Source organism: Chaetomium globosum, genomic scaffold, assembly GCF_000143365.1.
Source record: "Chaetomium globosum CBS 148.51 scaffold_4 genomic scaffold, whole genome shotgun sequence".
NCBI classification, from domain to species: domain Eukaryota; kingdom Fungi; phylum Ascomycota; class Sordariomycetes; order Sordariales; family Chaetomiaceae; genus Chaetomium; species Chaetomium globosum.
The window spans coordinates 2,242,624-2,266,395 of record NT_165979.1 but is presented as its reverse complement, the minus strand read 5'-3'; the positions used below and the strand labels follow the sequence as shown (position 1 = coordinate 2,266,395).

Below are 23,772 nucleotides of genomic sequence, written 5' to 3'. Positions count from 1 at the left end.
GTCGATTTGAGACAACCAAGCTCGCTCGAGACCATGGCAGCATGGCAGGCAACTTGCAGCGGGGCAGTAACCCCACCAGACCCCGGCGGGCTTGGCATTTACACGTGATTTTGTCACTCCTCGACAGCTGGCAGCCCAGCCTGACAGCAGGCCAGTAATGCCACATCTCCCATGCACGCCTGCTTGTTCCTTCGATAGTTATTGACGACCCTGAGCGATCGTATCGGGGTGGACTCCTTTTGGCCCTCACTACACAGCAGGTGATGCTCCGCTCTCCCACGCTGCCAGCGGCTCACGAATCACTTCCTCCCGACCTGCCGACTGCGCATACCAGGTTCACACAGCCGCTCGCCTGAGCAGAACCGTGCTACGATCCTTGGAGAGCTCAGGAGTAGCCCCATCTGCCCATCCACCCCTCAGCCAATTCCCGTCTCGAGACCGATCGCCGCTGCACGCACAAACCCCATACCACGACCCCGAATTCCAACTTCACCACCACAATAACCACCACCACAGCCGGCTTGCCACCATCCGCCGCCCACCATGACGTCGTTTCTCGACAACGCGTACAGCTTGGTCAAGGACAGTGCCACCGAGGGCACGCCAACCTTGACTGAGCTGCGGACACAACTCGAAAAAGGCACCGACGACACCAAGGTTGAAACCATGAAGCGCATTTTGACCATCATGCTCAATGGTGACCCTATGCCTCAATTGCTCATGCACATCATTCGATTCGTCATGCCTTCCAAATCGAAACCGCTAAAGAAGCTTCTCTATTTCTACTACGAGATCTGCCCCAAGCTCGATGCCCAGGGGAAGCTAAAACAGGAGTATATCTTAGTATGGTATGAGCGTCTCCCTTGACGTGGAAGCCGCCGCCTTGTGCTGACTAGGTCCTGTAGTAACGGCATCCGGAACGATTTGCAACACCCGAACGAGTTCATTCGAGGCAACACGTTGCGCTTCCTCTGCAAGCTCCGGGAGCCTGAGCTCCTCGAGCCCCTGCTCTCCTCTGCGCGATCGTGCCTGGAGCACCGCCATGCCTATGTACGGAAGAATGCCGTATTCGCCGTGTCCTCCATCCACCAGCACTCGCCATCGTTAATTCCCGACGCCGCAAAGCTCATCGCGACGTTCCTCGAAGGGGAGAGTGACCCCACATGCAAGCGGAACGGTTTCGCTGCGCTTTCCAGTATTAGCCACGACAAGGCGCTCGCATATCTCAGCACGGTGTTTGATGGAATCCCGAACGCGGAGGAGCTCCTGCAGCTGGTTGAGCTCGAGTTTATCAGGAAAGATGCCGTCCAAAACTCGCAAAACAAGGCGCGGTACCTGCGACTCATTTTCGACCTTCTCGAGGCAAACACATCCACAGTCGTTTATGAAGCGGCATCTTCGCTCACGGCGCTCACCAGCAACCCTGTAGCCGTCAAAGCGGCCGCGGCCAAGTTCATCGAACTTGCGATCAAAGAGGCTGACAATAACGTCAAGCTTATCGTGCTCGACCGGGTTGACCAGCTCCGTCAAAAGAATGAAGGCATCCTAGACGATCTCATCATGGAGATTCTGCGCGTCCTATCGAGCCCCGATATTGATGTGCGCAAAAAGGCCTTGGAGATTGCGCTAGAGATGGTTTCCAGCAAGAACGTCGAGGAGGTGGTGCTCCTTCTCAAGAAGGAATTGTCCAAGACGGTCGACCAGGAGTATGAGAAGAACAGCGAATACCGCCAGCTCCTCATTCATTCCATCCACCAGTGTGCCGTGAAGTTCTCCGAGGTTGCTGCCAGCGTGGTGGACCTCCTCATGGACTTTATTGCCGATTTCAACAACACTTCTGCTGTCGACGTTATTAACTTTGTCAAGGAGGTAGTTGAGAAGTTCCCGGCGCTGCGGCCAGCAATCGCTCACAGACTCGTCGACACTCTTAGGGAGGTCCGCGCCGGCAAGGTCTACCGGGGTATTTTGTGGATTATCGGCGAGTACTCGCTCGACGAGAAAGATATCCGGGATGCGTGGAAGGGGATCAGGGCTAGCCTTGGCGAGATTCCCATCCTGGCATCGGAGCAAAGGTTGCTGGACAACATGGATAATGACGAAGAGAACCAGGACGAGGGACAAGTCAACGGGCATGCCAAACCGACCCCCGGCGGCTCCCGGAAGGTGCTCGCTGATGGGACATACGCCACCGAGACCGCTCTCACCAGCCAGTCTGCGGCTGCCGCTAGGCTGGAAGCCGTGAAGGCATCCTCGAAGCCTCCTCTCCGACAACTCATCTTGGACGGTGATTATTATCTCGCAACCGTCCTCGCAGCCACGCTCACCAAGCTGGTCATACGTCACTCTGAGATCTCGTCCGAGGCTGGTCGCACCAACGCTCTCCGGGCAGAAGCCATGCTCGCCATGATCTCCATCATCCGAGTTGGCCAGTCGCAGTTCGTGAAGGCACCTATCGACGAGGATTCCGTGGACCGAATCATGAGTTGCGTGCGGTCGTTGGCCGAGTTCAAAGAACACAAGGAGCTGGAGACGGTGTATCTTGAGGACACCAGGAAAGCTTTCAGGGCCATGGTACAGGTGGAGGAGAAGAAGCGCGAAGCGAAGGCGGCGTTTGAGAAGGCCAAGACTGCTGTGCAGGTGGATGATGTGGTTTCAATCCGGCAGCTCTCTAAGAAGAATGCTGTCGACGGCGCTGACGCTATCGAACTCGATCTAGAGCGGGCGGCGGGCGGCGATACCAGCGCCGATGATGACTTGTCAGGCAAGCTTAGTCGCGTTGTCCAACTTACCGGCTTCTCAGATCCTGTGTATGCCGAGGCGTACGTCAAGGTCCACCAGTTTGACATCATCCTCGACGTACTCCTCGTCAACCAGACCACCGACACCCTGCAAAATCTTACCGTCGAGTTCGCCACGCTCGGCGACCTCAAGGTCGTGGAGCGCCCGACGAGCCAAAACTTGGGCCCGCACGATTTCCACAATGTGCAATGCACCATCAAGGTGTCGTCGACCGACACTGGCGTCATTTTCGGCAACGTTATTTACGAGGGCGCGCACTCGACCGACACCAACGTCGTCATTCTCAACGACCTGCACGTCGACATCATGGACTACATCCAGCCGGCGACCTGCACAGAGACAGAGTTCCGTACCATGTGGACCGAGTTTGAGTGGGAAAATAAGGTCAACATCAACAGCAAGGCCAAGACTCTGCGCGAGTTCTTGGACCAGCTCATGGCGTGCACCAATATGAACTGCCTAACGCCGGACGCGAGCTTGAAGGGCGACTGCCAGTTCTTGAGCGCGAATCTGTACGCAAGGAGTGTATTCGGTATGTTTTACCCCTCCCCTTCATTCTCACGCCGTACAGTAATGGGATGGCTAACAATGTCAACAGGCGAGGACGCCCTAGCCAATTTGAGCATCGAGAAGGAGGGTGATGACGGCCCGATCACCGGGTTCCTGAGGATACGTAGCAGGTCTCAGGGGCTAGCGCTGAGCCTGGGGTCGCTCAAGGGGCTGAACAAGATCGGCTCGGTTGCTGCTTGAAGAGGGCGCGCGAGCAAGTGTTTTGACGGCAATGACAACAACAGCCCGGTAGTAGGTGGCGGTAGCCTTGTGAAGCGAACGTCGCTGCGGCGTCCCCGGCGTCGTGATGATGCCCGGAAGCGCCGCGGTCGCAAATTTAGTTAACGTCGCCATGTCCCTGGCGTACTTCGGCGTGATACCGTGTTGTTAAGCTCGGAGGGGTGGAAGGTATGTATGGAGTTTTGGTTGGAAGAGCAAGGAAGTTGGGGCCCGAAAAGAGCAGGTTGCGAAAAGGGCGATGGGGGGTGGGGGGTTTGATGGTGTTTAGACAACTACTATACAGCCTGCGAATTCACCGTTTATGTTTGGACGACGTGCAGAGGCCAAATCGTAATGATTATCGTACATCGCAGCTTGGGGTGGATAAACACACTGCCGTCCGGACGTATGGAAGAGGGTAACAAAGGCAAACTCTCGACCCTCTCTTCTCCTCTCCACCTCTCCCTCGTTCCCTGCGGCTCTCACTTTGAACAGCCTAGGTATTAGAAGGGGATCCTGCTGCCATCTCACAAAAAAGAAAGCCTCATTATCCTTCGGCGTGATTTCCTTGAGACCTTCATTAGGCGGGCGATCCAGGTGTCCATGTCATCCTCCCCGTCCCAGCCTGTCAACCGGGTGGAGGGGAAGCCGGGCTCCACGCAGATCAGGGGGCCCTGGGGGCCCTCGGGTTCCCACTCGAAAGCCTTGGTCACCACACCTTGGTTAGAAGCCGTTTTGGTTGCTGGTTAGCCCAGGAAAAGGCGAAACGTTTTCGCTGAAGACGAACTTGCGTGTCAGGGGCGTTTGGGGGTCGAGGGGAAATTCAGGGGGCCCCCCCGGGGGGGGGGGGGGGGGGGGTTGGAGGTTAACTGACTAGAAACAGAGCCGAAGGCGGAGGAGACGTTGACAATTTTGGCGTCGGTAGCGCTCTCCAGCTTCGGCAGAAAGTGCTCCGTGGTTATAATCGGCCCTGCCGTCATGATGCGGAATTTCTCAACCATCACCTCGGCCGTCTGCTCATGCCAGTGCCCCGGCTTAGGCGGGAGGCCGCCGAGGTCGACGAGCATGTCCAAAGGTTTGTCCCCGTAGGCAGCGGCCGCCTTTTCTATGGTCTCTTCATCGAGGTAGTCGAGCTCGAGGATCTTGGCGCCCGTTTTCTCTAGCCTTAGGGGTAGAGAAGGGGAGTTAGTATGTCCATGAAATGATGAGGAAAGTACAGATTACAGGGCTTAACCTGGTGGCCCGAGTTTGTGGTTTGCGGCTTCTTACCTCGGCAACAGTGGGATCCTTGTCCGCACAAGTTTGTGGGCGAACTGTGCCGGTTACCTCCCAGGATTCTGCTATGAAGGCCTTGACGAGATTGAAGCCAATGCCGCGGTTCGCTCCTAAAGGTGCAGGATTGAGTAAGCAAGACCTTTCGGGGTTTGAGGCGCCCGGGTGCTACCCACCGACGACGAATACACTTTTCGATGTCATTTTGACTGCCCGGTATGTGTTTGCTCTCGGCAGAAACGTTCAGCTTGGTAGCGTTTCGAGAGAAGACAAAAGGTACCTTCATCGAGCGCGGCGAAGAGATTATCTATCTCTTAAAGAACGAGGCATTTAGCACGTGGCCTACCCTAGGGCAGACCGTCATAACAATAACAGACCAAGACCAACCGCCAGCACCCACAACACCATCGCAAGCACCGACACTACCCACACCAATTTCCAAAACAACAAAGCCACGATTGAGACACGTCAAATGAGTTCGTGTCTTACGCGCTGTAGTCTGTCGGTGCGTCGAACCCAATGCACGCCCGTTTTTATTTACCCTATCCTCCCTATCCCCAGTGAGAGAGGCACCTGTCCCAGGTTACCCCCACACCTTCAGTGCTGGAATGATAAAATCAGTGACCAGAGAGTCTAGATTCTCACATTGTGTAGCGACCCACGGCACTCCCACATCGAGGAAGCCAGTTAGCCAACGTTCCATTTGACTCTAGCCAGATCTCCCAACCTCGGTGGGGATATTACCCCCAGATCACGAGCGCTCAACCCCCGCTGCCCTGTTGTAGAAATGCGCTTTTATTTGCCCGCTTCCGGTGGCCGGAGGTTTGCATTTAAGACGCTATCTGACTTTGCAATTTTCGCTCTCGCATTTACTCAATGTAGGCCATGCCATACTACAAGGAAATGTGTTAACTAACATGAGCTGTCATAGTTCTGCCCAGTGAGCAGCCTGAGATACCCCTGGTCAGCGTTTCCGACAACATGACGGCCAACTTGCCGGAGATCGCCCTTCTTCGGGACGTGGTGGAAGGCCACCGACCCAATCTCACCCAATATGCCGACTTCTATCGTGATGTACACCGGCATCCTGAAGTTGCGGCAATGGAGAAGGAAACGGCTGAGAAAGTGGCCGCACATCTGACCCGTCTTGGTTTCAAAGTCCATTCTGGCATCGGCGGTCACGGCGTTGTGGGGGTATTTCAGAATGGCGTAGGAAAAACCATCTTGACGCGGGCCGAGCTCGATGCATTACCGATTCTGGAGCAGACAAGCGTTCCCTACCGCAGTGAGCGGCGGATGGTGGACCGATACGGAAACGAGCGTCCCACCATGCATGCCTGTGGCCATGACATGAACATGGCTGCTCTGTTGGCCGCTGCCGATCTGCTGAACTCTGCCGCCCACCGGTGGAAAGGTACCCTGTTGGTGGTTTTCCAACCTGAGGAGGAAGAATTGTCAGGGGCGAAGGCTATGCTAGACGACGGCTTCTACGACTTGGTTCCCGTGCCAGATATCATGCTAAGCCAGCATGTGGTGCCGGCACGCGCCGGCACAGTAGCGATACGATCTGGCCCGATACTCGCCGCTGACACAATGCGCATCAGGGTCATTGACGGCCCTTGCGAAGGCAGCATCAACCCGCAGTTTTGCGTCGACCCGGTACTTCTTGGAATGCGCATCGTGTCGGGGCTTCAGGATGCCGTGACGAAGGAGGTCGGACAGGACGAGGATGCCACCGTGGCCTGCTGGGGGTTTCATGCCGGGGTGCCCGGGAATGATTATGTCGCCTATGCCAACATCCTTCTCGACATCAAAACGGTCAAGTCCGATATACCTCAACGTGTGCTTGGCCTCATCACAAAACTATTTCTGGACCAGTGCCGCGCCGCCGGTGTCCCACGGGATCCCGAAATCAACCACAGCGTTCGCGCGCCGCTAACCAGCAACCATGAGTCCATCGTCAAACCCATTGACCGCGTTTTCAGGGATTACTTTACGTCCAAAATGACTGAAATGGCATTTGTGCGCTCCACCGAGGACTTTTCTGTCTTCGGCGCTACCCACAACATCCGCGGTGGAAGAAATGATTGGAGACCAAAATCACTATACACGCATCATACCCAGGGGTCTGGTAGCACGAGGCGTGAGATTAGGAGATAACCTGGAGTTAGTAACGCCTGTGCATGAGTTAGAATCACGACACTGGAGTTTACACACAGATATAGCATGACTTGATATCACCATGCCTTCTTGAAAAATTTGACGCTGTGACCTGAGTTTGTTGAGTTTCATCTCGTAGCATGTCGCACTGTAATCAAGTATCAAATCCGCACTGCCAATGATGTTGGAAAATTAGAGCCTCCTTCTAGCCCCCAAAGGGCCAACGTCAAACCAACGAACTACTACATAGTACCGTACATAGCCAGGTAGTACATACAAACACATTCCGCTCATTTCCCACGCTGACCTTTCCCCACTCCGCAGATCCTGTGAGCCGAGCTTCTGTGGCGTGCCAACGTTCGGTCCAACAGGAAAGCCTTGTATTCGTCGGTGACTCCTCGTATCTTCATCAGATTGTTGCGTGACCCGAGGCGAATATTTCTGTCAGATGGGGCAAACCGTTCCCAACTCCCAGGCCGAGAGACGCGTTTGTGGAGGACGGAGTGGGTTAGGTGGTCAGGTTAGGTAGCCTCTTGATTCAGCAAGCAAATCAACGAACCGGCCATCAGAACTCAAAGGAGTTAGATCGTCTGACTGAGACAGTCAGCCCCCAGCACTTACGCCAGAGACCCACCCCTTGTAGCTGGCTCCTCGTTGTGTCGGTGTTTCTGGGGCCGCGAATCCTAACCGTTTCCAGAACAAGGAGCAGGATCTCGTATTGATTGCAGGCCCGTTAGCGGACCAGCCAGTGGATTCCCATTCAGCCCCCACTCCAGCTTCGTCACCTTCTCCAAAGCTTAATTTCATATCTTGGGACCCCCTTTCTCCACCCACCCACCCATCCTCCCAAAATAACATCTCGCTTCTCGATGTCAACCCACCGCATCAACCTCGTCGCGGATAGCTCATTTTTGCCTCCGTCATGGCCCAACAAAGTGAGGTAGCCGCGAGCTCCTCTTGGCCGGCGCAGTTTCTGCATTATGCCTCGCGCCGCCGCCAGAGGTTCTACGGCATCATCGCCATTGCCGTGGTGATGCTCGCCGCCGCGACCTTTATCTACGGCGGGTTTGCGACCGGTATAGACTTTGGCTCCTACGTGCCGCGTCCCAAGGACGCCCTGCCGCCGGCGCATAACAGCGGCGTGACCGGCGCGGACGGGGTGAGCCACGGCGGGAACGGCGCGAACGGCGGGCACACCCCCGTGCAGACGCAGATACCCGTGGCGCCCGGGACGCAGGCGCAAACGGAGACGCAGACGCAGACGGAAACGAAGACGGAAACGGAGACGGAGACGCAGACGCAGACGGGCAGCGGCTTGGTGCAGTCGACGCAGACGCAGACGCAGACAGAGACGCAGACAGAAACGCAGGCCCCTGCCGTGCAGGTCCAGCCCGGCATCCCGACCAAGATCTGGCAGATCTTGCTGCCAAAAAGCGGAAGTAAGTCCAAGCAGAACTTCGTGGCGGATCCTAAGATCCTCGTCGAGACGCCCAGCTGGCTGGCCAAGAACCCCGACTACACATAGTAAGCATGCTCTTGCCTTTTTCCGTAATCCCTCCCCCCCCACCACCACAACCGCGCGCGCCGCGGGGTCCCCGATACACATCAGACACACGCAAACACACACAAAAAAAGAAGTAAACCCAACCTGACCACCCACCTCCCCCCCATCACAGCACGCTAGTGGGCCAAAAAGGCGGCGACGAGTTCGTGCGCAAGCACTTCGGCAGCAACTCGCGGCTGGTGGAGGCGTACGAGCAGATGCCCAACGTGGGGATGAAGTCGGACCTGCTGCGGTACCTGATCCTGGCGGCCGAGGGCGGCGTGTACACCGACACCGACACGGTGGCGCTGCGGCCCATCGACGAGTGGGTGCCCCGAAAAAGTACCGCGAACAGGGCCGCTCGTTGGTGGTGGGCATCGAGTTCGACCGACCCGCGAACGGGCCCGGGTGGGACTGACATCTCGCACTGGGTCCAGTTCTGCCAGTGGACGATTGCCGCGAGCCCCCGGCCACCCCCGTGTTTTGGGAAGATGGTGGACCGGATTCCTCGCGTCGTTGGATGACTTGGTGGCCGGCGCACGGGGTGCCGATCGGGAAGTTGGGGCACAGTTGGACCAGCTTCGAGGTGATGAACTCGACGGGCCCGGCGAGCCCTTCACCGACGTGGTTTTTGCGCAGCTGCAGGAATAACGACCCTGTCGCTCTCGGACACCAAGGACCTGTCCTATATGGAGGAGCCGAAGCTGATCGGCGACATCCTCGTGCTGAGCATCGACGGCTTTGGTATGGGCCAGGCCGCACTCCCAGAGCACCAGCGACGGGTCCATTTCCCCGAGGATGCCTTGGTGAGGCACTTGTTCAATGGCGCATGGGAGAGGAGGAGACGGGAAGAAACGCAGGATATAGAATATGTTTTTGGGTGGGAGAAGTTTTAATCATAGATTTGTATTATTTGACAGTTTATTTGCAGTTGTTTTTCGGGCAGTTGGGGCGCGAGGGGCGTCGGGGGTTCTTGGAAATGCCAGGGATGTAAATAGGGGGATGGGGGATGGGGGATGGGGGATGAAGCAGGACGATACCGTTGATGAGTGCCATTCCTTGGTTTGGGTCGGACGGGGAGTTTCTTATGGAAGCAGGAAAGCAACTCAAAACTGAAAGCCGGGTTTTCTATCTATTTGGATGGCGTTCCAGATCGCCTCCTTTGCCTATGAACCAGCGAGTAGTACCCATCCCTGTTCCCATCGGGTGTTTTCGTTTCAACGAGAACAGCGCGTAACGGGCGTGCAGTTCGAGGCAGGTAGCGCCCTAAGCGGCATAACTGAGCCACAACGCTCTCGGTTCAGACTGCGACTCCAACGCAGAGCGGGGGCAAAAGAAAAGGGATAAACTGGTGCAAAGCAATAACATGCCATCCATCGCCAACGTCCTGTGACACAACTATAACGCCGGTAGAACGGGGCATGTTAAATTAGTGGAAGAAGACAGGGCAGAGTATATGTAAAGGGCGTAGGTATTCAGTGAAATGGTTCGCTGCCCCTATGAGGTCAATCAAGCTTCAATGAAATAGCTAGCGGGAAGTAAAATGTCCCTGATTGTGAAGCGTTAATAAGGCTTGGTGAAAACTCGGTGGTGACCGAATCTTGGTGCCCGCCGGCTCAAGTCTCGGTGCCTGTGTGTCCCTGCAGGGTGGTAGAATGGTCAGATGACCATGGCTGCGATTAACCAAGCAACGCGGGCATTGTAAGCGACCGAGTCGTGGTCTTGATGGTCCGTTTGTTGCTGTCGATCACCCATCTGCTGCCGGTAGCCGCGATGTAGCCTGGAAGCACGGCGTGTTTCGAAGGTGGTAACGAACCGCGAGAAACGGTTTTCTTTGGTCTCCTCCCGCGGGAGGGAGCCATGCATATCCCCGTCGAGGATCCCATAGCGGAAGCCGGGGGCGGCGACAAGCCCAAGATTTCGCAGGGCCGAAGCCAGCCGGTCCCGTCTCCTGGTGCGGGGCTCGGATAAGAGGGGTGTAGATTCCGTTGAACTGGAGCTGGCTGAGCCGCCGACGTGAAAGGAGTCGGCCTCTTCGATTGCTAAGAAGGATTCAAGAGGCTGGTCGTCCAGCAATGGTGACCAGCGGTTCTAGCGGCTAAACACCAAGGCGTTGATGACATGGCCTTGCTTCCAGCCCTGGGCCGTGAGGGGAGAACCATCCTGAAGGATCTTCCCCATGTAGGCGATGCGTATCTTTTTGTCGGATTGGAGCTTGGAGGCGCATTGTTAACAAGATCATTTTTTAGGTGGGGGGAGGGGGCCTTACCTTGGCCTTCTCTGCAATAGCCCGGGCAATACGCCGGACGGTATCTCCCTCGTTTACCACAACGCTAACATCCCGAGACCCGTCACTGAGTCTTGCCCTGATAGTGATTTGATGTCTGATATCCACAACAGCCTTGCCTTTCTCCTCCCGCCGTCGCTCAACTTCGTCATCATCGTCGCCATATTCTCGCTCTGTCTCCTCGCCGGCTGCCAAGTCGGTTTTAGCGTCACCCAGTCCCTCGGTCGAATTGGGGCTCCATAGCAGATTGGAGGGATCTGCCACGACCTGGTGCGGCAGCTGGTAATAATTCCCAAACGCATCGTATGCGCCGTTGTACAAATCCCCGGTAGGAAGCGTAATGTCGGCTGCATCGATGATGCTTTGCGCGGTCGCCAGAGCTACAACCGGGTCCTCTTCGCTTGGGCCTCCATCCTCGCTCACTCGCTGGTGCTGGCTGTTCCGCGCCGCCTCGTCCGCAGCCCAAAGCACCTCAAGAGCCGCACGCAGAGTTTGCCATATCTCCTCTCTGCCGGTAACCCGCGTGTCGAAGAACTCAATCCTCTCCCTCCGTAGGGCCGCCTCGGTCCATTGCCGGTCGCGGCTGGCCCATTTGTGCCGTCGCAGGGGTTTGTTGATGTGCTGGTTCAGCGGTTGGTGGGATTGCCTCCGACGGCGTTGAGAGCTCGACGGGAGAGATTCGTCGATTCCAGTTTGCGAGCTGGATGCGCCGGCTGTTTGGGTAGCCTCGTTGATGGCTCGACCGGAGCCAGTGGCGGCGCCACCTGGATATGGCGAGTTAGGACCGCCGTCTCGGGAAAGACAGCAACCCTAGAGAGAGTCAGCATGGTGCGTACTATGTAGAGTCGGCGGCCAGCTGTGACGTTAGCCGGGAGAGGCGAGGGGCGAAGAAGGTTGAGAAGGGAACTGGGGAAAGACCGATCGCCATTGCAGAGGCGACACCAAATTCCAGCTTGAGGGGTAGGTAGGTAGTCTTAAAAACAGCAATGAGAAACCCTAAAAAAAGATAGGGAACGTATCATACCATCGTGTCCGATCTACCAAGATGCCGGTATCGTGCTCGTCGATTTCGCACACGTTTGGCAGCTCGATCCAGCCGCTTGAATAACTAGTTCATGGCGGTAGCAGGTCCGGTGGATTTTTGGAGAAGCTTAGTATCGGAGCGTCCTTCGTTACTCACGTCGCCACTGGGCTTGTGTCTTGAAACTTGAGTATCCGTCCAACACACCACTCAGCGCTGAGATTGTGGTGGTTCTTGGATGTAGCGTTACCGGCCCTAGCGATAAGAGCTGAGCGAGTGAGTGTGTGGGAGAAGGAATCATGTTTGTCACTTTGGAGCTGTGTTGCGCAGGAACCCCACTGGCGGGTCTGTGGCCAGTGGGTTCGTGACCCGCTCGGTCTCCGCTAGGCCTATCTTGGCACGCTTGGCCTGACAGCCCGGGCCTCTGTGGGTCTACTTAATCCAATCCTGGCCGATCGGCGATGATACCAGACCTCCTTGGGTGAACCGGGCCAAAAAAGAACCGCGGCTGGCCAGACGAGCCACGTTGAATATCGTTTACTGTGTATATCATCTTTGAGAGCTCATGAGGAGACCATACCTAATTTCTGGCAGCCATATTTAGGCCTTGGATATCTTTAGGGAGCATAGGAAGTCCGGGGAGGCACTGAATCGGGGCCGCCAAGACAGGTCAGAATGGGGGCAATACCGCTAAGAGAAAATAGGAAATTATTTTGAGCTTTCGTCACGACGGCGCCATCCGCAAATAGCTCTTTGGTAGAACCAAATTCTTCTCAAGCTAACCATGTACGAAGCAATGGGTGGCTATCACTCCCCGTGGACATGGACACTACTTGTGCTTCCTCACATGCATTCAAGACACAAACACACTCCGTTCTATTTTGGTCCAGCCGAGCAGTGGTAACCAACTCGTCATGTCATGTAATTATGGGCAACCCACGCATTTCTCCAACGTACCATCCCTGCCGCCATTACCACAAGAACCCTCGACAACGCTTGGTCCCGCACTTGCAGGGCGTCATATCCTTAATTTTTGACGGATCATGCGCATCGGAATCCATTTCCTCCAACCCATCGACGTAGTCGAAGGTCAGCTCTTCTCCCTCGGGGATATCCCGAATCGCAAACAGGGCTAAATCGTGGATATGTTTGTCCGCGTGGTCGCCAACCCGTGCAAAGATGCGCATATTGGGCTGGCAACTATGATTGATGAAACGGGTTGGCCCGCTCCTCCACTCGCCGTCCACCTCGAGCGGCGCTGCGGCCAGCAACGGATCGAGTGAATCTGGGTCTGAAAATTTGTCCAGCGCAAAGAGGTATACGTCCTTCCGTCGGGAGATGGTCGCATCTGCTCGCCGCCTGTCGGCCTCTTCACTGGTAATGATCTCGCCCAGGTACCGGTCGACGAATTGGCCTTCTCTGATGTTGACAGGGCACCTGACGCCCCAACCTCGATCCTCGGTCCGGAAAATCTGGAGCGGTACCGTTCTGCCCCGCTCTACCACCCTATTGGGGCAGTCCAGCGAGCAGTTGCACCCCTTGTGGCACTCGTAGATGGGCTCGCGGCTCATGAGGATCCTACTCCTCAATAAGCCTGCCTTGGGCCCACTCGCATGGTAGGCAAAGCGTTTCCTGCGTGACCGAGTGGTCGATGGATCGTATTCATCCTCGTCGCTATCCGGGGCCATTTCATCCAGACACTGGCATGTGTTGTACGTGCAATCTTCGTCGCGGGCGCAGTTGCAGCCTGCGCGGAAGGAGTCTTCGGCCACGGGGACGTCATCGGCAATGACTGAGTGGTCGAGGAACCGGAAGTTAGGGTTAAGGACCTCGTCATCCTCCTCGTTGACCATGGTTATCGGGATGGTTTTGTGAGTGGCAAACCCCCGAATTTGGCACCAATGGCAGTTTTTTTGCTCCTCGGGGTCTGACTGTCGGGCAATATTAGCGACCCATCTACGGCTGCAAGTAATGTAATCCTAGGAACTTACATCGGGCAACCCGTGAGTAAAGAAATGAGGGCGCATCGCGTCTTCCATCTTGACGTCGCAGTTGTGGAAGCACGGTCGGTTGTTGGAGTGGGGGTTGTGTTTGACCGTGGGGTATTCGGGGTATTCGGAAAGCACCGCGTTGATGATTCCGGAGAAATACCTAATTTAACCTTGAGTGCAAGCAACAAAAGGGATGGGATAACCTGGTGAGATTTAACACAAGTTGGCAACCACTTAAAGTTATGCTAAGATATGGTGAGTGGGAGATCGATCGATCGCCTTCGTTTCGGCGGGGGAAACTAAATTGGAATGCGTCCTGCCGCGGGTTCCCGTGTCCCTGGGAACATGATCCGCGATGTGTGAGACGCGTGAGCACGTGGGGGGATATGGGGGGCAACTTGGCACGCCCAACGGCAACATCGAATTGTGTGGTAATACACCGCGGCTTGAAGAGAGGCTGTCACGCTCTCTCTCAAATACCTATTTGCAACACCATCGCAATAACAAGATCGAAGGAGAAACTAAAGTTTGCCTTTTCGAACTCAACAGACGATCTTTTTGGCCTTTACCCCGAGAAGAATAGTTTATTCCCTTTTTAAAAATAAAATACCTAAATAAAAACAAATACATGCCGCCTACTGCGAGGATGGGCTCGCCCAAACATTCACCACCGCCTTGATCGAAAGGTTAGATGTTGCAGATTGCGATGCTTCGCCAAAGACCTCCAACGCCCTCGCCCCCAATAATACTGGCACCTTTACCCGCCCAGCCTCGTCCACTGCCGCTTGGAGCTTCTTCGCGACCTCGTCAAGACTCACTTCGTCCTCAGTGGCTGTCCAGAGCTTGGACTCAGCGCCTGCACGAAGCGCCTGGATCAACCCGGGGCCATACTGCTTCAACATAATGCTCGACCCCGCTGCGTTAACGCAGAGGTCAAGCACCTGCTCGAGATCCAAGCCCACGAAGCTAGCAAACGCGAGAGACTCTCCAGCGGCGCAGAGGTTGATGGCCTTGAGGAGGTCAACCACCAACGCCAGCTTCTCCTCCTCTGTCTTGGCTGAGCTCTCCGCCGCCCCATTTCTGTCCGCCTCGGTGTACAACCGCAACAGGCTGCTGTCGTCATCCTGCCCGTATCCCTTGTCAACCGCCTGCTGGTAGCCCTCCTCGGCCCTCCCGGTCATGGGCACCCGGAACCCACCCCTCTGCGCCTCGGCGGTGATGATCTTGGTGTCCTTGACAATGATATTCACGGCGCTCGCAATGGGCTGGAATTGCGTCAGCATCCTCGGGGTGCGGTGTTCAAACATCCAGTTCCACGCCCCCGACTGCAGCACCGCCTGCTGCGCCTTGGCCAGGTCCAACCCCAGGCGCTCCGCAAAACCCATCGCCTCGCTCGCGGCAAGGATCTGGCACGCGGCCAGCACCTGATGCACCATCTTCATGTTGCTCCCCGCGCCCACGCCGCCCTGTACAATGTACAACTTTGCCGGGTCGGCCATCTCGGCCAGCAGCGGACGGGCCTTCTCCAGCGCGGCGTCGGACATGCCCGCCATGATGGACAGCGTGCCGTCGGCGGCGCGCGCCGCCCCGCCCGACACGGGGCTGTCGACCAGCAGGATGTCGCCGCGGCCGACGGCGCGCAGCTGCTCGCCCAGCGACTGCACGTACTCGCAGGGAACGGTGGAGCAGAGGAGGAGTGCGGCGCCCTGGGGCAGCGCTGACACGGCGGCGTCGGGCCCGTCCAGGAGTACCGCCTGCGCCTGCTGCGCCGTGGCGACCATGCACACGCAGAACGGTTTGTCGGCCACGGCCGAGGCCGGGGTCGTGGCTGTGAGTCCGCCGGCGGCCGCGAAGCGCTCGAGGGTCGGCGCCCACACGTCGAAGCCGGTCACCGCGTAGCCCTGCTTGACGAGGTGTGTCGCCATGCCGAAGCCCATGGCGCCGAGGCCGATGAAGGCGACGGGGGGTTTGGAGTCGGCCATTGTTGTGTAAGTGTGGGTGGGCTTCTCGGGGCGGTAGTGATGAGTCGGAGTGATCGTGAGTGAGATTGCTGTGGAAAAATGCGAGCCCCTGACAACACGAAACAATATTCTGTCCTGCTCTTGATTCACACGAGTTGTCGAGGTCTATCCAAGGGGACCAAGACAGACCGGACGAATGCATGGCCAAGGCCAGCCGGCAGCAGGTCAACCCGCAGAAGCTCACCTCGCCACAGTTAATGCCGAAGCCGGCGGCCGGCCGGGTGAAGTCAAAAGCGGGCTCTCGATCCTTGAATGTCAATCCTCCCCGCTTCGCAAATTCCATCGCGGCTCGAGTTGGCGATGCCCCTCTCCAGACAGCGGCCAATGATGACGTTACTTGAACACCCCGCCATCCCGCCGAGACCCCTCGGTGGCACTCCCGTATTCCGGCTAAAGTCTCTCGCATGAGCATGCCGCCGCCCAGCTTGGCGCGCGAATTGGACGAACCCGGATTGGGCAACCCGAGGGCCACCTTTTGACCTCAGTGACAAGAATGCCGGCCTTGAACAATGTCTGATGAATCTTGCTTGCATCTGAGGTATTAACTGAGCGTTGCAATCAGCGGCGAATCGGAAAATCTTAGCCACGCGCTGTCACCTGTCATTGCGGTTGGTTGACCTTTACTGCACCGTGACCATCAACACGAACTCTGTTACTCACCATCACTATCCCCAGTCAAGGCCAACAACACCAAAATCACTGCACTCAGTCACAAGCACCCACCACCACCACAACCACAACCCCCAACAAATCAACCCCTACCATCACCACCACCGTCACAATGGTCCGCCCACCCTTTGCCCAGAACCGCACCATGGCGATCCTCAACGCCGCCAAGGCGGGAGGCTACGCGGTGCCGGCCATGTGCTGCTACAACATCGAGTCCATCATCGCCACAGTCCGGGCGGCCGAAGCGGCCAAGTCGCCAGCGATGGTGCTGCTGTTCCCCTGGGCGATCGAGTACGCGGGCGACGCGCTGGTCAAGGCGGCGGCCGAGGCGGCGCACTCGGCGTCGGTGCCCGTGTCGCTGCACCTGGACCACTGCCAGACGCCCGAGCTGGTGCGCCGCGCCGCCGACATCGAGGACGGCTTCGACAGCATCATGTGCGACATGAGCCACTACGACAAGGAGGAGAACCTGCGCCTGACCGCCGAGCTGGTCCAGTACTGCCACGCCCGCGGCATCGCCGCCGAGGCCGAGCCTGGCCGTATTGAGGGTGGCGAGGATGGTGTGGCCGAGACGGCGGATCTCGAGGGGTTGTTGACGACGCCCGAGGAGGCCGAGGAGTTTGTGAATACCGGGATTGACATGCTTGCGCCGGCGTTTGGGAATGTGCACGGCGAGTATGGCCCGCGGGGGATCCAGCTGGAGTATGAGCGGCTGCAGGCGATCAACGAGAGGGTCGGGGAGCGGGTGCGGCTGGTGCTGCACGGCGCGGACCCCTTCGACCAGGAGATCTTCCACAAGTGCATGGCTGGCGGCGTGACCAAGATCAACATCAACAAGGGCATGAACAACCACTATGCGAGGGTGCAGGACGAGATGAAGGGGAAGCCGCTGACCCGTGTTATTGAGGCGGGCACTGACGCCATGCAGAAGGCGATCGAGCAGTACGCTGTCTGGCTTGGGAGCGCCGGGAAAGCTTGAAGTTGAGTTGGATGTATTAGTTAGTTATGGATGGACTAGTTATAGATGGGCATCTTCTTTGCAGTTAGACGACTGGATTCAAAAATTCACAATTCAAACCGCGTCCGAGTTGACCACACAGAATCGAGCTTGGTTCAAGGTTAGCTGAATTTGGGTAAAAATAACTTGTAATAGCTCTTACTAGCATGACTGTTTCCTTTTTTTTTTCATTTTTCAAATCAACGCAACTATCAACTCGACTCGGCCGGATCAGTTCAAGGAATGGAGACATCCACAAAATCGAGACTCGTTCTAGACGAGAACTTTCCAACTCAACGATCCATTTAAAAATTATACGCGGTTACCGGCTAAAATACAATACAACAGTCACAAAAAAAAAAAAAAAAAAAAAAAAACCTCTTCCCAATCATACCTTACACCTGCAATGCAATGCATCATCCCAGCTCACCCGGATGGATTACATCGACGCATGCAGCCCCCGAATCACCACCATGGCCCCCCACGCGCCGGGATCGGGGGGCAACTCCTTGCCCTCGGCGCCCGCGCCCACGTAGGTCGCGCGCCCCAGTCTCGGCTTCAGCGTCTTGGTGCCCTCGGCGCCCCTCACCGCGGCCGCCACGCCCTCGGCAAAGCTCTGCGTCGCCTGCATGGCCTCGGCGAACGGGATGATGGTGTCCATCACCGTCCGGTCGCCCACCTTGGCCGGCGTGTAGTGCGCCAGGTGGCCCACCGCCAGCGTCAGCGCCTTGGCCCAGACCGCCACCGCACCATCGCCGCCTTCTGTTGTTGTTTGTTGGTGTTGTTGTTGTTGTTGTTGTTGTTGCTGTGCGATGTGCTCCTGCGCCGCGGTGCGCAGCGACACGAAGAAGATGCCCAGGATGCCGCCCAGGGTGCCGCCCATCTTGCCCTCGAGGATGTCCTCGAGCTCGGTGAGCACCTCGACGACGGACCCGCGCGCGGCGATGTGCCGGGTGTTGAGGGCGTCGAGGAGGGCCTTGGCGCCCGTCTCGAGCGTCAGCCCGCAGTCGCCGTCGCCCATGACCGTGTCCCACTTGGTGAGGTCCGGCTCCGCGGCGATGAGCGCCTCGGCCGCGCCTCGCAGCATGCGCTCCAGCAGCGCGGGGTCGACTTTCAGGTCGCGCGTGTCGTCGATGGTTTTCTTTTCCTCCGGGGGTGGCGGGACGAGTTGCTCGGCGCGCGGGCGGCGGCGCGGGTCGTTCTGGCTCCCGGCGACGGCTTCCCAGGCGGTGTCGGTTTTGAGGTCGAAGAAGCCCTTGATTTGTTCGACGGAGTAGGGGGTGTTGGAGGCGATGCCGGAGAGGTTGATGACGGAGACGGAGAAGGCCGGCGCGTTGAGCGAGGTTTCCAGGCAGCCAGCGTACACCCGGACAGGCTGCATGTTCCAGTCCTTGAGTAGTTGTTGGAGAAGCTCGTCGACCAGCCCGCCGAGCTCCAGGTTCGACATGCCGCCGAAGTTGCTGACGAGCAGCGCTGTCTCGTCCCCGGGCTTGAAGTTGACGTAGCCTCGCTCGGGATCCGTCTCGTCCAGGCAGTACTTGAGAATCTCGTTCACCAGCCCTTCTGCGGTGGGCGCGGGGGAGAGCTTCCTGTACCCCGGCTCGTTGTGCGGCCCTGTCCCGATCTCCACCTCGTTAGCCTCCAACGTACCGTGCTCGGTCCGGCCCGGGACATGGCAATGATCCAGGGTCGCAGCGATGCTGACGATCTGGCCGTTGATGGCGGTCCCGAGGTCGTAGAGCTCGTCAAGCGACGCGCCCTGGGAAGCCGCTGCCCCGAGAACCTTGAGCACACCAATCTGGCCGGCTAGGCCGCGCCGACCGACCAATGACCCGCCCTTTTTGCCGATAGAGACGTCATCGCCGCAGATCAGCATGCGGCAGGCCTTGCCTTTGGCCTTGGTCTTCTCGGCCGCGAGCCCAAAATGCAGGCAGTCGCCCGTGTAGTTGGTGATGACGAGCAGCGTGCCCTTGTCCGAGGGAACGGCCTCGACCGCGGCCAGGATCTGCTTGGTGCTCGGCGACGCGAACACGTCGCCCGCCACCGACGCCGCGAGCATGTTTGTGCCCACGTAGCCCGACCATGCTGGCTCATGGCCGGAGCCGCCGCCGCTGATGATGCTGACCTGGGAGGGCGGCGAGGCCGGGTCGAAGACGACGCGGTTGGTCTCGTCGAGGTTGAGCCGCGGGTTGCTGGCGACGATGCCGCGGAGGGCCTTGGGCACGAGCCCGTCGAGCGTGGAGAAGAGATGTCGGTTGGACATGTCCAGAGAGAAGACGGTGTGTTTTGTGTGTGTGGTGTGTGTGTGTGTGTGAGAGAGGGAGTGTGTGTGTGTGTATGTGCTTGTTCGGTGTGCTGGTTGGTGTTGGTGTGTGCGTCCGTGTTGATCCGAGATCGGGTTCGTGGAGGGGGAGGGGGAAGGCAATGTTAAACGAGAGGAGGATATCGTCGAGGACGATCACCAAGGAGAAGGATCACAAGTAGGAGGTCACGAGGGAGGCAGTTGGAACAGTCCCGAACGTTGTCCAGCTGAGTAGTCGTGACACACTCTGCGCTGGGTAAGGAACAAGATCAGCGTTGAGATTCTGGAAACCCCCCAAATCCGTGATGCGCTGGCCTATAAGCAACGATGGTGACAACACTTGCCGGAAAGAGCAGAGGCCGGCTTTGCCAATGGTCGCACCGGAGAGAGAGCAGTGCATATTGGTCTCGATCCGTCTTTCACGAATATCCGGCTAGCACCCTGACGATTATTGGGCTGGCCGGAATACCTGGAAGAGAATGGCGCCTTGGATAAATGCCCAATCTTCCACCATGCCATTTAAACTCGACCCATGGCATTTTGTTCTCTCCCATGTTTACAAGCCAAGCCCGTTTTGTCTCATCATTCAACGTCGTCCAAAACATGAGTTCACCAAAGTGGCGTATCGTTGTCGGCTGCGATGTGAGTTCCCTTGGTTCTGCTCAACCTCAACTCACCCTCGACCACTGCTAACCACATCCCATTCTCTAGGACGCCGGCGTCGGTTACAAGAACAAGATCAAGGCGGACTTTGCCGCTGACGACCGTGTCGCCTCGGTGATTGATGTCGGTGCCGACGACAAGACGGCCTACCCGCACGTCGCCGCGAAGGCCGCTAAACTGGTGGCTTCAGGGGAATGCGACAGGGCGCTCCTGATCTGCGGGACGGGCCTCGGCGTGGCTATCTCGGCCAACAAGATCAAGGGTATCCGGGCTGTCACCGCACATGACAGCTTTTCGGTGGAGAGGGCGGTGCTGAGCAACAACGCGCAGGTGCTGTGCATGGGGGAACGGGTGGTGGGGCTGGAACTTGCTCGGCGGCTGGCCAAAGAGTGGTTGGGGTACGTGTTTGACGAGAGCAGCCCCAGTGCTGCCAAGGTCGCGGCTATCCACGAGTATGAAGAGGGGGAGGGGGGCTTGTCGGGGCATGAGGAGGTGAAGGGATGTTGAGGATTCAGGAAAGCCGAAAGGGGGAAAAGTCTCGTGACGCCATACCATGCTCACTTCCCAGTCCTGCTAGATTCCGTTTTGTAGATCTTTCACTTTCAAGAAAGTTTTGTCAAGTCACGGGCTTTCTCCCTCGATCTTCTTGCGTTGTGGTTGGGGAAGCGAGGGGGTGAGGACTGCTGACAAGTTGCTTCCCAAAACGGTAACCCGAGGTTGGATTGCAGTGGCAACCCGAACTCTCGGGCTCTGGGCCCCATTTCCCCCGGTTTGCTTTTTAAAAAAGATGGTCGAGACCGCGAGCAAGATCCAGTTATTTCTCCACTTGTTCTTTGTGTGACCGTTCTCGACCGCCTGCTGTTTTGTTAACCCCGCGAATTGGGGTTCGTTGTGGAATTTGTGGAAAAGAATTTGGGGGTGAGTGGGTCTGTGGGTCGAGGAGAAACAGGGGTCTCAGGGACAGCAAACCTGGAACGTGCGCCAAAGTGATACGGCCACACCTTTAGGGTTGCACTTGCACGTCACGAACAACGTCAGTCCCGGCCATTCATTTATGAAATGCACCTTCATACTTGTAAAATTCCATGTCTGTCAGATCACCACACCACGCACTAGAGGCATAACCTCATGACCCCGTGACAACATACCCTAACCCTCTTTCCCCGGATTTCACCAACTGCCTGACAGAAACTCAAACAAAACAACAACACCCTATCCGGCTTATTCCAACCCCAAACCACAAATCCAACAACAAAACCCCCAACAACCATGGCGGCAGCCAACACCCCAACCCCAACCCGGCCCCTATCCGGCCACCGCCCCCTCCTCGGCGTCTCCACCAAGATGTACTTCACCCACGCACGCACCACCGCCTTCACCCGCACCCTCCTCACCCACCTGATCTCCACACCCCGAGCCGCGGAAGTGCTCTCCTCCATCGACGCCTTCCTCATCCCCGACTTCATCTCCCTCCCCGCCGTCCTCGCCGCCATCACCACCACCACCACACCCTCCGGTCTACCCATCACGATCGGCGCGCAGGACTGCGCGGCGGCCGATTTCGGCCCCTTCACCGGGGAGGTGTCGCCCGCGGTGCTGCACGAGGTCGGGTGTGGGATGGTGGAGCTGGGCCACGCGGAGCGGCGGGCGCTGTTTGGGGAGACGGATGGCGACGTCGCGGCCAAGGCGGGGGCGGTGGTGCGCAATGGGATGGTGCCGCTTGTTTGTGTGGGGGAGAAGCGGGGTGGGGGTGGTGAAGGGGATGGAGATGGGGATGGGGATGGGGATGGGGTGCGTGCGGCCGCGGAGGAGGTTGGCAGGCAGGTGGCGGCGGTGTTGGGGGAGTTGGATCCCGAGGCGGAGGTTGTGTTGGCGTATGAGCCCGTTTGGGCGATTGGGGCGCCTGAGCCGGCTTCGGCGGCGCATGTGAAGGGGGTAGTGAGACGGCTTAGAGAGAGTGAGGTTGTTAAGGCGAGAAAAGGGTTGACGAGGATTGTGTATGGCGGTGCGGCAGGGCCGGGGTTGTGGGCCCAGCTGGGAGGTGAGGTAGATGGTTTATTTTTGGGGCGGTTCGCGCATCAGCCGGAGCAGTTCGTGAAGATGCTTTACGAGGTTGTGGGTGTGCCTTATGAGGGTTCATCATGATATAAAGCACGCCGTGTCGGGCTAGATCTCACCGCGGGGTTACGGACATAGATCCTCGGATGGTAAGATGATGGCCCGACATTGGTCGGAGCTAAAAGCTCGTTACCCTGTCACGAAATACTGGGCTGAAAAATGGCCGTCGCCTTGTCTCAGCCGCCTTGCGCGCACTGCCTTTTATTGTAGGCAGCGCTCAGCCGCTCCCTTCTTCATCGGACATATCCGAAAGCTCACCGCCACATGCATATTTATTTAGGGCGGTCGAAGCATCATGGGCTCTTCCAATGACAACCGAACCATTGCACTGGATATCTCATCAACCAAACGATCAAACGATCAACCGTCACCGAAACCAACCTTCCTCCCCATTGCTGAATTTCGGCAACCCATCTCCCGCACAAGCATGGAGAACACCCCTGTGCGAATGCCGGAGGCAATACGGGTTGCCAAGTTACAGATGGCGGAGGACGGTGGCCTCCCATCTTCGGTAAATACCGGAAAGTCGCGCTTTTTTCAACCCGTTGGCGGGTTTGAGTCAACACGTCGGACCGGGACCTGGGGGGGTTTTGTCTCGTCAGCTTCAACATATCTGAATGAACTCCGTAATCTGCTTTTCATCCAGGCGCTCGGTATATACTCTTTTCTTCGGGTTCAGTTGAAGAAGCTGGCGGGCGCCGTTACCAAGCTTGCCGGCCTCGCTGGCTTTGCCATCGCTTGTGTTGCCTTGTGGTCGGCACTCTCTTCCATGCACGATACCCGGCAAGCTTTGGTGCTGGCCCAGTGGACCGCTAGAAAAGACTTCCTGCAGTACTGCCACTCGGTGCGAGAAACCACCTGATTCCGATCAACCGTACACATCACCTAACCGGTTCTTACTAGATCAACTACACCACGACAGAGTGTGAAAAAAAAAAGAAGACATCCCTCGACCCGCCTCCGATACCATCCAACAGTGGCATACCAGTAATGACAATCCTAGGCTGCACTGGTATCTCCTTCGGCCTTCCTGGACCGAAGCCCTCTCAAATGCCTACCGCCGGAATGTACGGGATCATTGAATTTGTCGATCACTTGCCTCAACCGTTTCAAGTCGCCTAGCCGCTTTCTTTCTCAGTATTTTGCATGTTTGAGCGACGG

The 23,772-nt window shown here is 57.3% G+C and overlaps 10 protein-coding genes across 10 annotated transcripts; 6 read left to right on the top strand and 4 right to left on the bottom strand.

The window, feature by feature from the left end:
* Positions 1–543: 543 nt before the first annotated feature.
* CHGG_04459 (uncharacterized protein) lies at positions 544–3,549 on the top strand (the record flags this gene model as incomplete). The annotated part of the gene is made up of 3 exons (XM_001223672.1): positions 544–848; positions 906–3,331; positions 3,398–3,549. The coding sequence occupies 3 exons, from the start codon at positions 544–546 to the stop codon at positions 3,547–3,549; spliced, it is 2,883 nt and encodes a 960-aa protein (XP_001223673.1).
* Positions 3,550–4,094: 545 nt separating this feature from the next.
* CHGG_04458 (uncharacterized protein) lies at positions 4,095–5,043 on the bottom strand (the record flags this gene model as incomplete). The annotated part of the gene is made up of 4 exons (XM_001223671.1): positions 4,095–4,285; positions 4,442–4,724; positions 4,837–4,952; positions 5,016–5,043. 4 exons carry the CDS (start codon positions 5,041–5,043, stop codon positions 4,095–4,097), a joined length of 618 nt encoding a protein of 205 aa, XP_001223672.1.
* A 777-nt stretch (positions 5,044–5,820) lies between these two features.
* Positions 5,821–6,999, top strand: CHGG_04457 (uncharacterized protein; the record flags this gene model as incomplete). The annotated part of the gene is made up of 1 exon (XM_001223670.1): positions 5,821–6,999. One exon carries the CDS (start codon positions 5,821–5,823, stop codon positions 6,997–6,999), a length of 1,179 nt encoding a protein of 392 aa, XP_001223671.1.
* Positions 7,000–7,921: 922 nt separating this feature from the next.
* CHGG_04456 (uncharacterized protein) lies at positions 7,922–9,066 on the top strand (the record flags this gene model as incomplete). Its single annotated transcript, XM_001223669.1, has 2 exons — positions 7,922–8,523; positions 8,676–9,066. 2 exons carry the CDS (start codon positions 7,922–7,924, stop codon positions 9,064–9,066), a joined length of 993 nt encoding a protein of 330 aa, XP_001223670.1.
* Positions 9,067–10,201: 1,135 nt separating this feature from the next.
* On the bottom strand, positions 10,202–11,856 carry CHGG_04455 (uncharacterized protein; the record flags this gene model as incomplete). The annotated part of the gene is made up of 3 exons (XM_001223668.1): positions 10,202–10,633; positions 10,812–11,639; positions 11,854–11,856. 3 exons carry the CDS (start codon positions 11,854–11,856, stop codon positions 10,202–10,204), a joined length of 1,263 nt encoding a protein of 420 aa, XP_001223669.1.
* Positions 11,857–12,821: 965 nt separating this feature from the next.
* Positions 12,822–15,823, bottom strand: CHGG_04454 (uncharacterized protein; the record flags this gene model as incomplete). The annotated part of the gene is made up of 3 exons (XM_001223667.1): positions 12,822–13,781; positions 13,842–14,001; positions 14,481–15,823. The coding sequence occupies 3 exons, from the start codon at positions 15,821–15,823 to the stop codon at positions 12,822–12,824; spliced, it is 2,463 nt and encodes an 820-aa protein (XP_001223668.1).
* Positions 15,824–16,643: 820 nt separating this feature from the next.
* Positions 16,644–17,510, top strand: CHGG_04453 (uncharacterized protein; the record flags this gene model as incomplete). The annotated part of the gene is made up of 1 exon (XM_001223666.1): positions 16,644–17,510. The coding sequence occupies one exon, from the start codon at positions 16,644–16,646 to the stop codon at positions 17,508–17,510; it is 867 nt and encodes a 288-aa protein (XP_001223667.1).
* Positions 17,511–17,967: 457 nt separating this feature from the next.
* Positions 17,968–19,791, bottom strand: CHGG_04452 (uncharacterized protein; the record flags this gene model as incomplete). Its single annotated transcript, XM_001223665.1, has 1 exon — positions 17,968–19,791. One exon carries the CDS (start codon positions 19,789–19,791, stop codon positions 17,968–17,970), a length of 1,824 nt encoding a protein of 607 aa, XP_001223666.1.
* Positions 19,792–20,433: 642 nt separating this feature from the next.
* On the top strand, positions 20,434–21,000 carry CHGG_04451 (uncharacterized protein; the record flags this gene model as incomplete). The annotated part of the gene is made up of 2 exons (XM_001223664.1): positions 20,434–20,472; positions 20,542–21,000. The coding sequence occupies 2 exons, from the start codon at positions 20,434–20,436 to the stop codon at positions 20,998–21,000; spliced, it is 498 nt and encodes a 165-aa protein (XP_001223665.1).
* A 762-nt stretch (positions 21,001–21,762) lies between these two features.
* On the top strand, positions 21,763–23,473 carry CHGG_04450 (uncharacterized protein; the record flags this gene model as incomplete). The annotated part of the gene is made up of 2 exons (XM_001223663.1): positions 21,763–22,608; positions 22,892–23,473. 2 exons carry the CDS (start codon positions 21,763–21,765, stop codon positions 23,471–23,473), a joined length of 1,428 nt encoding a protein of 475 aa, XP_001223664.1.
* Positions 23,474–23,772: the final 299 nt, after the last annotated feature.